Source organism: Macadamia integrifolia, chromosome 4 (genome assembly GCF_013358625.1).
Source record: "Macadamia integrifolia cultivar HAES 741 chromosome 4, SCU_Mint_v3, whole genome shotgun sequence".
NCBI classification, from domain to species: domain Eukaryota; kingdom Viridiplantae; phylum Streptophyta; class Magnoliopsida; order Proteales; family Proteaceae; genus Macadamia; species Macadamia integrifolia.
This window is the reverse complement of record NC_056560.1, coordinates 25,298-39,335: the sequence shown is the minus strand read 5'-3', so window position 1 is coordinate 39,335 and position 14,038 is coordinate 25,298. Positions and strand designations below refer to the sequence as shown.

Below are 14,038 nucleotides of genomic sequence, written 5' to 3'. Positions count from 1 at the left end.
CCCCCCCCCCAACCATCCCCCCCATGACACAAAAAAAGTTCCTTAATTATTGATGTGGGATAAGAACATATGGAAAAGTTCAAACAGAATACATCATCATGCAAAAAAAGCAGGGTCAGGTTCTATGTGGGCTTCCCTGGGTCCATAGCATGTGCCTTCTGCAGGGCAAGGAAAACCGTGTTGGATCTAAAGAAGGGTTTGGACTTTGGACTCCTATTCTTGGAGATGTTCAAAATCTCCTAGTCTAAGGTCTCATGAGGTACCTTTTTTGCGTAGTATTTGCTCAATATTTTTGTTCGGATACAAATTTAAGTTAATTCTTATGTTACTTTCACATTGACAGTGTATTTTCAGGTCTATTTATGAGTTGTTGAGTGGTAGAGCCCAAGGTTTAAAGTATCAGTATCAGGTATCATATCAGAAGGGTGATTTTAGGGGATTTATAATATCGTATCAGAAAGATGCAACATACTCTAAAGATATGTATGGAAATAGTCAAGAAACATATGAAATGCTTAGGGTATATGCAAATACAGTTTTGAAGCATAAAACACTATAAATAAGTACTATGTAAATAGTAAAATATATTTTGTATAAATTTGATAGCAAAGTACGAGTGCATTCAAATTCATTAATGAGGTTTCTTACATGTACTAATACCAATATTTTTTAGATATTGTATCGTTATTGTATTGTATCGGTACCTTAAAGATAGGATACATATTGGTTAGTATCAGAGGATACGGTAGGATACGTAAAACCTTGGTAGAACCTATTCATTCCTTTTTGTTTTTTTGAACAGAATATCCTTCCTCTATCTCTTCTTTGTCTTCCTGTGCTCTTTATTTGTTAAATATTATGCAGCTAACCCTACCCCTGTTGTTATGTATCTTACACTACAGTAAATGTTTTAGCTGATAGTCCACTTCTCTCTGTACTATCGACTAGCCTTTCAAGTTGTAGAATGTGATGCAGGTGGTGTCCGCTGTTTATCTGTTCTCAATGTTGTCTTTGCCACTGTATTTGGTCTTCTTGCACTGTTTCTGGGTTCAAGCCTTCTCACACTGGGAAGTAGCTGCTCCTTGCCCCTGTTTTGGTGCTATGAGATTGCATCATGGGGACTAGTTGTTCTGTATGGGGGTACTGCATTTTTCCTGAGAAGGAAGGCAGCTGTAATTCTTGATGGAGGCAATTTTTCTGGTAGAAATCTTGGGCTGGAGATGTTAGAGGCACCTCGTCTGGATGTGGCACCAGATGTGGAGAGGCGAGTGAATGAAGGGTTCAAGGCATGGATGGGATCATCCCTACTATCATCTGATGAGGAGGATGGCCCTGATGACTACCAGGAGGCACCCGTGCCATACTTAATGCAGGCAAAGAGTTGAAGTTTCTTATTTCTATTTTCCAACTAACAATGTGGTTCCAGCAAGTATAGTTGGATCGGCCTAAAAAAGGACTGGAATTGAATGATTAGAAATTCAGGATGGTTGATATAGAAACCCCAAATAGAAACAGTTAACCAGAACTCGGATTGGTATCCACTGAATGAAAAGTGTTACAGGATATCTTTTGGGTGATGGTTCCCCATAGGCTAATGAAAAATTTTCCATAGAAGATTGTAGTTGTGTTACAAGGATTCTTTTAGGTCCAGATGTATGTTTACAACTTATACGAAGGTTTATGTACTGACTCTATTGCTAGTTGTGAAATATGCTTCGGAGTCTTGAGTGCCCATCTTCCTTTTTGTCAGTGCTCTCACTCTGCTTCTGAATTTTCTGGAGGGCCGGCTTACTGTGTGTGATATATTTCCTTACCCTTCTCTCTCTCTCTTTATTATTTTTTTGTGTGTGAATGGAAAATATATTAAAACAAACTAAAAACAAATACAACAGACAAAGCCCAAACTGGCTAAACAAATGCAAAAGCCCTACCCATCAGAAGCCAATAGGCGTGAGACATAGACACACCAACGTTAGAAAGGAACAGGCTAGGAAGCCAAAGATCATAGGCTCACATGTCAAGTTTGCAAATGGAGTTGGCCAAGTGGCAAAATGAATAGTTGAAGAAAACCAAAACTATCAAAAGGTTGCATGCCAATTATTGGATTAGAGAGATGTACGTCAAAACATGGGAGAGGATCCAGTGATTGATTATGAGTTTGAAATTTAACATGTGGCTAATTCAGATTATTTCTTAGATATTCAATAATTAAAATTACAATGCCATGTTACGATGTCACATTTCCACGTGGCACAACTAAGTGTATAGTTAGTCATCTAGAGAAATATTTCTTGACAGCTACCATTGTTCTACCATGGAGGGCTGATTAGGCCTATCCAACCATTAAATAAAGCAATCTTTGATGGTCTACTTGTCAAAATTCAAGGCCTATCTCCATATATAACCCACAATCTGGCTTTTCCTCATTGTATATCAGCCTCGAATCATAGCAATGTTAGGGTTGGGAGGGTGTTAATACAAATATATGAATTAATTGCATGTCAAATTTTAAAAATTTTTAACACAAATATATGAATTAATTGCATGTCAAATTTAAAAAAAATTTAGCATCAGGAATAACCAACTTCCTGATGCTACTAAATGGGTAAACTTCCGTCTCTCCTCCCCTCCCTTCCCCTCCTCTCCCCCCCTGTATCATAAATTTCAAAGACCATATGAACAAGAAGCACCAATCGACCCAATGCATTGGTCCAAAAAAGTTTTCAAATCAAGGTCTTGGTTTCTGCCAATATCAATGAGAATCCGTCATGTCAAGAGAGTAGATTATTTGCTCGTACGAGCAGATGAGTTAAACTGTTACTGGATTGAAGAGGTATCAATATCGGATCAAAAGCAACCGCACTCGGACTGTAATATTGCCATTTACACCACTAAACGACTGTTTAATAGCATGATCTATTCTCATAATGTGTACAACTATTTAACCCAATTCCAATCTATGGATTCAGGAGATGTGTTCTTCTCGGCCGCCAAGTGTCACGTTGATCATGAATAAAGTTCTTCCTCTTGCCAAAAGAAAAAAGTTGGGACCCATAGGCCATAGATAAAGTTCTTCCTCTTTCCCAAAAAACAAAAGTTGGGACCCATAGGCCATAGACAAAGGTTCGAACGTGAAAGACAGAAGATCACGGGTGGAAAAACATCTTTGTCATCTCTGTTGCGTTTTGTCATGTGTTCACGATCACGAGACTAATAGAGAGAGAGAGAGAGAGAGAGAGATCATTATCTCTGGTTTGTTTCATTTGTCTCTTGCCCATCCCATCTATTTATTCTCTCCATAATTTTGTAAAGAAAGAAAGAAAGAAAGAAAAGGGAAGGAGGTAGCTAGCATTAGGGAGTCTCTGAATGAAATGGAAACTATAATGGACACGCAGATGCAGCATGATATCAATGGAAGCCCTGAAGAAGCTGATCAGTCCAATGACCTTACTCGCTTCCAGAAATCACTGCAAGTGTGAATCCACCTCTTCTCTCTCTCTCTCTCTCTCTCTCTCTCTCTCTCTCTCATACGGATTTTATTGTTTTTCTTTAATTAGTATCTAGCTAGTAGACCAGTAGTAGTGGTTTTGGAGATATTGAGGTTTGGTTTTTAATTGGTTTTGAGGTATGTGATGGGAGTGACATGGATGCAGGAGCTGAAGGATTTGCGCTCTCAGCTGCATTTCGCTGCCGATTACTGCGAAAGAACTTTCTTGAAAGCTAACGAGAAGAAATTGTATGTATCACTCACTCCTTATTCTGAGAACTAATATTACATAAATTTCAGTTAACACTCATCTCCTACACTTCTTTTATCTTTAGAAAGGAGAGAGAAAGAGGGTGAGAGATATTCACCCATTGCTTTATGACCATTCCCTTTCCCAATGTCCTTCAATTATCTCCATCTGTTTGTTAGATATTTGTCTTTTCTCGTATAAAAAATAAAGGGAAAAATGAAAGCTGCTTGATAGTATTGCCCAGGTAGTGTCAATCCGGATTATAGGAGTGTCAATCGGTCTGGCATAGTTGGGCATAGTTGGGCTTGACCATTTGAAAATCTTGCATCGTGAATATCTGTTTAAGTAAATGACTCTAGCTTTTGGGGACTTGGTATGATTTATAATCGTGCTGGTCTATGTCGGGCTTTAATCAGGCTACATTAAATGGGTCTTAACCAGGTTACAGACCTATTTAAGTCTAAACAAGCTCTATAAGTGTCTACCTTAAAATTCTTTTCTTAAGTGGGTAGGCATATAAATGTTTCATTTGAAAATTAATTCACTATACTTCTATACAAAAAAATCATCATAGTAGAAGGTGACGTAAATCTTTAATAAAGAAAAGAAATGATATGAGATTATGATTGTTCTTTAATAAAGGGGGTCGGACTCAGTCGAGCTATAATGAGTCAGCTCAAGTTGGATGTATAACCGGTCGGTTTGGTCGGGCACCCAACGGGCTAGGTACCTGCACCATGAACACCCGTTTATAAAGCCCTACACGTTTATTAATCGGGTCGGTCCAAGTTGGGCCATAAACATGCCGGACTTGGTCGGGCCTACCAATGCGGGCTCAGAATTGACACCCCTAATTCAAAGCCTACACTGATTCGACTGCCCTGTCCTGATTTGCACCAATTATTAAACGTGTCTGGCTCAGGCCCAGCCCATTTATAAATAGGTAGTACATGATGCAAGGGGTAAGCCCGACAGATGACCGACCAGATGGGCCCGTTTACAAGCCCAACTCGGCCCAACATGTTTAGCTTGAACGTTTATATGTATATTTTGATTATTTTTTTTTTTATATATATAGAATAGGATATATTGGTATTTTTATCAATTATTGAATGCAATTAAGTGTAATATATCTTTTTTAAATTTTTGATGACTTAATAAAATGTATTAAACTATCTTAAATCTAAGACAATTAAAGACAGTATAAGGTTTTATTGGCACATTACCCCGTTTGAGGTCTAATTATAGCCTGATTAGGAGAACACCGGTTAAAGCCCGGAACCTGACCAAGCCCAACAGAGACTGACTCATTCCTTAAATAGGTAGGTCATGGTCCAAGGGTACAAGCCCAATCGAGACCGGCCTAGCCCGATTGATTGACAACCCTGTATTGCCTATGCCTTTTACCAAAAAAGAAATTGAAAAAAAAAAAAAAAAAAAAAAAGCCTATGCCTATACCCATGGCGAAGTGGAATTAGGTTATGAAAAGACGCCCATGACAAGGCTCCATTTCCCCATGTGTTGGGGCATGGCATCTTTTTCTTGTAAAAAAGGGAGAGGGATCTATAAAAGGCAATATAGCCCCTGTGCACCTGCACCTGCACCTCCACATGAGCCAATGGGAGCACTAATAGAAGCAATCAATAAGGGTGTGATTCCGCCTTTTATGAAGGGCACGATGGTTATTTCGGCTCCACAACACCCCACCACCCCACCCCCCCAAAAAAAAAAAAAAAAAAAAAAAAAAAAGGGAAAAAAAGCTACCCGACAGTGTTGTGTGTGCCCAGTCACAACCACTTCCCTATGTGTCTGGACATAGACAAGACTAAAAGCTTTTTATTTCTGCACTAGATTGTAAAGCATCTCTATTGTGGCCATTCTCCATCCCTTGAGTTTCCAGCATCGATCGTTTCAAGACCCATGAACAGGAATCGTTATATGGGCTATATTTTGCCCCGTAACCAGGAGTTATTGGGCTTGGGCTTGGTTTGGATTGATATAGTGAGCCGTATATGGAATATAAAATACCCATTTTTTACTGCTTCGATTCTCTCTCAACCCTATCCTATGACCAATTTGTGTGTATAAAATGAGACCAGACTGACTGAACCAATGCGAAACTGATCAAACCAAAATCCTGATCGGTTCAGTACGAGCTTTGAATTTTAAAAACTGTTTAAAAAGACTGAAACCAACTGGACGAACCAATAAATTTGAAGGAAACCAACCGTTGGGACTGATAAACGGGGAAACCAATAAAAACCGAAAAAACTCAAAATATTTGTACAACTTGTCTTTTATATAAGAAAATACTGAAACCGGAATGACAATTGACCAGTAACCGGCTGAACCATTACTATCAGTTTCAATTTTGCTTTTGTAGACCAAACTCTTTATCGGTCCAGTTTTGGTCTGATCCAATATATGCAAAAATGAAAAAAACAATTAAAATGGGACCGAACCGACCATTTGACACACCTATGCCTACTCTATCAGCCGGCTACTGTATTTTTCTTCATGAAAAGCTTCAATAGTGACTTCAAGAAGTCATATAACCCCAAGTGGTAGGGGTATCAAAACCTAGCCTGAACCGATAAAATCAATCGAAACTGACCTATAAAACTCAAACCGAATCAAACCGATCCTTATCAGATTGGTTTTGGACTGAGGTATGTTGGGATCGGCTGAAAACTGGTCCAAACCAAACTGACCAATAACCAAACCGAATGAAACCGATAAAAAAATAAATGATTATTAGATTATAAATTGGTGAATTGATTATCTTTTTTTTTTACAATATTAGTGAGAAAATTTTTTATTGTAAGGGGAATTGTTACAAATCATTGAATATTAGGTTATGAATAGAGAAATTGATTTGTAAATTGTAATAATGCTTCCATTGATTTCCTTGTTCACTGTACAAAACTAGTTGGATAGTTAAATGAATGATTGGATAATAGGTTCATTTTGTGATTTCAATATTAGTTATCTTATTATTAATTTGTTATCCATTGGTTTCAATATTAGTTACGTTTCCTTACAATGATAAACCATGATTTAATCATAAATTTAAAGTTTTTTTTTTTCCGTCAAAACTTGTCATTATAAGTTACGAATGTAAGATTTCATTATGGTTCGAACCCAATAATAAACCGATCTAAATCGGTATCAACATGATATTGAAAAATCGAAATAAATAGAATCCAAATCTGACCGAAATCGAAACCGAAACAGACCAAAAATCGAAGTTCCTTAACGGATTGGTTTTGATATCGCTCATTCGTAGATTGAAACCGATTCAACTAGACCGAAACCAAACTGAACCGACCGATTGACACCCCTACCAAGGGGGGTTGCCGAGTTGGCAAGGGATCTTCGCCTTAGGAAATGTGTGGTTTTGTGTAAAGCCCTCACATGGGAATGTTTAGTGTTCTTCACTGTTTTTGGAGAAAGTTGAATTGTTCTCATTCTACCCCAGTATGATCTGGTCCATGGGGTTATGGGGTCAGTATAGACCCGGGGACTAGTCAGGCCTGGATACCTGTCAAAAAAAAAAAAAATCATATGACCATGCTAACAATTTGTAGTGAAATTTCATCTTCCCTAAAATGAGAATGTGGATTGGTTTTTGTACAGGGTGATGGAGAATACAAAGGAGTATATTTGCAGGTCTGTAGTTACTGTTGTTGATCACCTGGGAACTGTCTCCACCAATCTTGAATTTAGGCTCTCAAAGAATAATGTGGTTTCAGAGGTAGAACTTCGGATTCATCGTTTAAAACAGGTGGGTTTGTGTTATCTACTTATATATAATTATCATTCAATCACTACTATTTACAAAAAACCTAAAAAAAAAAAAAAAAAAGGCTCATTACCTCTGAAGCTCCATTACTATTATGTATCAAACAACAGCTGTTGATGACTTTTACTTGTCACTGAACTTGAATGGATGTGTTTATTAGAGGCTTCTTGCTTGTGAAAAATATGCTCACAAGGTGGCTCTTACCAAAGTATGCTTCAGACCAGAATTTCCAAGGCATCATTCACATTATATTGCACCTTGTAACACACTCTCTCTCTCTCTCTCTCTCAACAAATCTTAGTTTAGTTGAACATTACTACTCATTTTACTTTTCTTCATTCACTCTGTCTCTTAATCAGCTTCACCAAATCTTGAGAAATCGAACGATAAATCGAGGTACCATTTTCCTTTTCTCTATCTATTGATATTGATTAGTCATTGGCAAATCATTCTGATTATTACATCTATTCAACCTTTCCTTGACACTGTGATCTAAATGTTTCCAGGACTATGTATAATCATGGTAATGAGGACGATTTGTCGCTTTTATTATACACAAAAGCACATCATCTACCTTCAACTACAGTTTCACCATCAGGTAATGATCCAATTTAAGGTAGAACATTTCATTTCGATTATATGAAGTATTACTGAATATTTCTTACTGGGGCTTGAAGGTTAGAGACTACTGAATTTGCTTCTTTAGTGTTTTTGATCTTCTCCTCTGTTTTATTTCAGGATTTGACTTCTCTACATTATTGCCTGTTCAGAATGTCTCTCCCATGTCTTCAAAACCTCATACTCCTTTTCATTTCCAGGTTTGTTGGCTAGCATCTTAAGGCCTTACTGTGAAGAGTTAACTATTTCCTCTTTAGTGTAGGGACTAAATTCATTAAGAGATCCATAAAGTTAACCACAAAGCCTGATGAGTATAAAAATTATCCATTGTGTTGTTGCACGATTCCGGGTGACGCAGACCTGCACAACACAGGTTAGTGGCTGGCCCGGAGGGAGATCCAGGACCAGGCTCCGATGGTAAAGTTAGGTCTAAACATCTTAATTCTTCCGTAGGGTGTTCAGTTGATTGAGAGTCTTACTTGTAATTCTTGCTGAGTGCTCATTATATAGGCAGCTCGAGTCCTTCTCATTGGTTGAGGGTCTTTGGCATGCCAACATGGGTCCTCTTCTCATTGGAGGGATCGTCCTTCGTCGTGGCTGAGCTGGTCGGGCCTAAAACGGTTAACTTAACCTGGGTTGGTCGTCATAACAGCTAACCTGACCATGGTGAGCTTCTACAACGGCTAATTTAATCGCGGTGGGTCTAGGAGTCAGATAACCGCCTAACCGCCTAACCCTGGTTAGTTACCTTAGTCATGTTTAAGTTGGTTATCAATGTGGAGACTCCATGTGTGAGTAGGTTGTGACTCGTGAGGTCAGGGTCCCTCTCGTTGGTCGAAGAGGTCTTCCCATGCTCGTACTAATGAGGTTGGGGGTAGGACCTCTCGACCATTAACCGGTCAATGGATATATGGTATATCATATGCCCCCCACTCTCACGAGCTCCTAGCATAGGATATGCTAGGAGCTCGTGAGAGTGGCTCTTGTGTCTGAGTAAGCCCTTCGACCTTTTCAATGACTGATCGGCAAGTATATTGGTATATCACATTGATCTTTTCTGTCTTTAAGTTATACGAAACAAAATGGAATATCTTCAAGATGGTGAATTTGTTGCAGGTCATGAAAAAGCTTCCACACAAAGAGAGGGCTAAAAGATCAGTCTATGGGAATGACTTCTTAGTTCTCCTTCGGCGAAGTAAACAAGCCATTTAAAGCACATTTCAGTAGTGTGTTATCCTTTGCCTGTCTATTTCTTTGACAACTCCAAGAGAAATAGATTAACTCATATGTGTTATGTACATCCTTAACAAAACGGGTAATAGTGTTGATTCAGTGCTTCTTTATCATGAAAATGGAGTTTATGAAGTTAACACTGGCTTTGCTGTATGCATAGTTCATAGCCCAACATATACTTTCTTTGTAATGTTATTCATTTTAGAGTTTCTAATGGATGGGCCTGGTATACAACATGGAATTATATGCTTTTCTTCTCATCCCAATTCGAGCAATCTAATGCATGAGGCTCTTGCTACTACAGGTTCTGGGGCCAAGTGTACTCATCAATCCCAATTCTTTAAAACAGGGTTTAAAATCTCCAAGTAGGTGGGAGTCTAAATTCTTAAGGGACTGTTGCAATTACCTCATCAATGTGAGAAACTGATCTTCCAATTAACTGATTCACATCTATACTATCTTGTTATCAACTAATTATCCAAATCTTTACCAAAAATAAAAAACTAATTATCCAAATTATCTGGAATTTGAACTCTTAAAATTTTCAGGTACAGCCTTATAGTTAAATTTTGACAGTTTATTTGTTGCTTTGAAGCATTTGAATTCAATTATAAAAAAATTCATGGTTTGAGTGTGACAAAATCTTGTAATTTAGGTTATGTTTGGAAGCTAAGAAAATAAAAACATAATAAGACAAAATTCATGGTGGAGGTAATGATTAAATTATGTATCTTTCTCTCTCCTCAAATTTATGTATATTTTATCATTATGATTTTTCAAACAATGGCTCATAATTAATCATTTGCTTGATTACTGGAAATAAAAATTAAAGGGTTTTTCTTTGTGTAACCTTTTTTTTTTTTTTTTTGGGGGGGGGGGGGTGGGGGTGTTAGAAAGACGATCTATTAAGGAAAAACGGAATACACACTTGAGACCTATATCATTGGTACAGAGAAACAAGGTTCGGAATTGGGATAAACAGCCCTATCCACAATGGACTGGGCCCTCCTAACCAGGGAATCTGCTGTATCATTTGCAGCCGTTAGAATACATGAAAATTAACAAACATCAAAATAAGAGACAATATGCTTAATATCATCTATGACTGGCCAAACCGTTAACACCGACAATTTTGAAAATCTTGTAGGCATGAAATTACCTCGATGTTGTCACTTTCTACCACAAGATGAGAGACACCATCTGCTAAAGCCGCCAACAAGCCTTCTCATATTGCCAACGCCTCACCAATCAACACTGAAACCACATTACAGGGGTCTGAAACTGCAATCTTTGTCCGGCCCAAGCTATCCCGCAACATAAACCCCAAACCTCCACGGTTATTGACTTGATTGTAGGATGCATCACAATTTATTTTGTAAAAGCCAGAGGGAGGAGGGGTCTAAGCGGCTGTTGGTTTTTCTTTGTATAACCACGGTTGGTTATATTGAGACTGTAATTATACCAAATTGCTCTCCTTCGTACATGTAAGGGAAGATCTTCACTGAATGGGGGCAGAAAAATGGTGTGACCCACCATAACAAAATGTTACCATGCCATACAATGCCCACATCAAATGGTTACAGTCTTGGTGTAACCTTGCTTGGTTACATGAGAATATCCCAAAATAAAGATCAATAGATAGGTGCATTGTCTACATCATACGTTTTTGGGTTTTGCTTTGTAACAACAGATGATTATACTGAGTTTGTCACCATACCAAATTTTCCCTCCGTAAAACAATAGGGGAGGTTTTCTTTGTCTCGTGAAAGACAAATATAATAGTGCAGGAAAACAATGATGTCAATGTTGATAATTAACCTTACATTGAGTTTTCCTTAATCCATGGTGACCCAAGAATCTCTTCATCCACCACCTTTATTGCCATTGGATGGGACTCTTGGCGATGTAAGGTCATTTCTGATTTCATGCTATCGAGGACTAATTATGACTATCATTTTAAGAGAACCTTTCTCCACGGTGAAGAATAAATTTCTTCATTAACCTTTATTTTATATGGTCCACATTAGATGGTGACAACTTAGTGTAACCATGTATGGTTGAGGATATCCCCACTTTTTAATATAAAATAATATGCATTATAAAGAACCATAGATGTTTCCCCTAATGTCTGAAGTGGAAATAAAGGGAACCTTGTAGCAAAAAAAATTAATAAGATAAAGAATGGTAGATGGGAGAATGGGGTGTAGAGTGGTAGTCATGTTTGTTTGTGCTTCCTCAATATGGCAAACTAAGAAGTGAATACAACCAACCCATACTATTTCAAGAATCCCATTGAATTGCCATACTAACAGAGCCCAAGAACATAAGTTGCTCACATATTCTCCAAACAACAGCCCTTGATGGCTTGATAGGATAGGTAGACCAGGTTTTGGATTTCATCTTTTTTTAAAAGAAATTTTTTGGCCCAAATTCAGTCAAAAACTTAGTTCAGCCCTGAAAACACAAAAAATCCAGTTAGTTTGAACCCTAATCACTATAAATTTGTGAAAAGGGTATTAAGCCTTGTGGTTGGGAATCAATCTATCAAGTATCAGATGTGTGGATACCACAAGTTTGATCTCCATTGATAGCACCATAACCAAAAGTGGGATGATGAACTAACTGTGTGGACTTGGGTGTCTTAACTAATTCCACACAAAAAAAGGAGATAGAGATGTTCTGAATTCTTAATTACACTAATAACTAAGAAGGGACAAAACAAGATAGACAATCTACATTTTTCTTTAAAAAAAAAAAAAACAAATTTCATGACCTCAAAATAGGGCAATAGAGCATTCATGAATGAGTGCCACAAAGTGTACAGACACTCATCATGGCATGTGAAACCTACTCAGCATTTTCATTAGCATTTGCTGTGTACATGTTATCCAGTTCAATACCTGTGGACATTGTTTGTGGTACTTGGTACCCTAGTTTCCTTAATCATCCACCTTATCTACTCTTCAACAACTACCAATCTCCCAAAGTTAGATATGAACCCTATAACAAAGTGATCCTCACAAGCTTCACTTGTAATTAATTTAAGGGAAAATGTTGTACACACGTTATTCCCGCACACCGGTACCTTTCACAAGGCTTTTTATTTTTATTTTTAATTTATTTAAATTTTTTTTCTCTCCTCCATCCCTCCTGCCCCTACTGACTGAATCGCCATCACCGCCTCTTATTGGTGTGCTTTGGAAATTCAGGGTGCATTGGCGGCATGGCGATCCCTCTCCTTAATTTAAATAGATAATTGTGGTATCCATGCTTGACTTGGACTTGATGGTATGACTTGTGAATATAGATGAGTAATGATTCATTCACTTCTATAACAATAGCTTGCTTATTTGTATTCACTAATTTAATTAGTAATTTATCTACCTTTATCTATGCAGATTACTGCAATACAAAATATACACTCATCTTTTTGTGTGACTGCTTCATTGAAATGTTTTTTTTTTTGGTTTAGGATGGTTAAGCAAAGATGAGAATGAACAATAAAAGTTCTTGTGATATCTATTTAAGGAACAAGAAAGACTGTAGAAGGTAAATGTACAGTTGCTTTCTCTATTTTTATAATGATAAAGAAAAAGAAAAGGAGGGGAAAAAAAGATTCCTTTAAAAAGAGGAACCCACGATGCCAGTGTGAGGGAATCTCTCATGCGACATCAATGCTAACGTATCATCCACATATTTCCACAAACTCAGGAAATGAGAGAAAAAAAAATTTAAAAACTCATGTGAGCATGGTTTTAAATATCATTATCAGGATCGAGATTTGTATCAGTTTTAGATGATACTGATAATTAGTGATCCCAATAGGTATTGGATGTATCATACCATATCAGACCATTCTTCTCTCATTTCTATTAAAATTTTTTAATTTTTGAACAAATCTATCTTTACTATGGACTGTTACGCCAATACAGAATCAACCAAGTATTGTTTTGACCTTGGGAGATCATATAGCATATTTTGAAAACATGCATGCAAAAGGGCGATGACATACTAGTATTGTGGGGAAGCTTTTCCCTTGCAATTATCACATGTCATTTCCCTTTTATTTGTGCAAGAAGGGGTTGTTTCATATCATATTGGCTTGATTCTGCATCCTTTTTTTTTTTTTTTTGGTAACAATATCAAGTTTGGGTTCTTCTGCTATCCATATATCAAATAAAATCTTCTTCATGTAAAGCCTTCTCCTTGGATAAAAGACCAGTTTTAGTAGCCATTACACATTTTTTAGTGTAATATGAAATGCCTTCATCTAATAGATTTGTTAATTTCAAACGACACTCACCAATAAACCTATTAACCATAGTATTAGAAGGAACATGATCGAAAGTGGAAACCAAGGCATATATTTGACGCTACAATCTTACATATAGTAAATACTTCTTGCCTTCTCAGGTGATTTTGGAATATTAGTTGGAATTGGAAGATATTTCCTAAGGATGTATATGATGCCCTCATGCTTGTTAAACAACGATCAACAAATGTAATCATCATTGATTGACAATGAATTAACAGACATCAAAATCATAAATTTGAATAGAATAGACTATTTGAATGAAATTTCTATAGGTATATTTAAAACATTTAATCTTCTTTTGATTTTTCAAGGGTGACGAAATAATTTTTAAAA

At 37.2% G+C, this 14,038-nt stretch overlaps 2 protein-coding genes across 2 annotated transcripts in view; both read left to right on the top strand.

Moving 5' to 3' along the window:
- The window catches only part of LOC122076585, a 5,431-nt gene extending 3,697 nt beyond the window's left edge, over window positions 1-1,734 (top strand). The window contains exon 3 of the mRNA XM_042641972.1: window positions 976-1,734. Coding sequence (XP_042497906.1) covers window positions 976-1,385 — 410 coding nt within the window. The 3' untranslated portion in view covers window positions 1,386-1,734. The remainder of the gene's footprint in view (window positions 1-975) is intronic.
- A 1,544-nt stretch (window positions 1,735-3,278) lies between these two features.
- On the top strand, window positions 3,279-9,634 carry LOC122077167 (probable protein ABIL5). Its single transcript, XM_042643009.1, has 8 exons — window positions 3,279-3,473; window positions 3,654-3,736; window positions 7,374-7,521; window positions 7,700-7,799; window positions 7,899-7,935; window positions 8,046-8,137; window positions 8,278-8,357; window positions 9,274-9,634. The coding sequence occupies exons 1-8, from the start codon at window positions 3,372-3,374 to the stop codon at window positions 9,367-9,369; spliced, it is 738 nt and encodes a 245-aa protein (XP_042498943.1). The 5' UTR covers window positions 3,279-3,371; the 3' UTR covers window positions 9,370-9,634.
- Window positions 9,635-14,038: the final 4,404 nt, after the last annotated feature.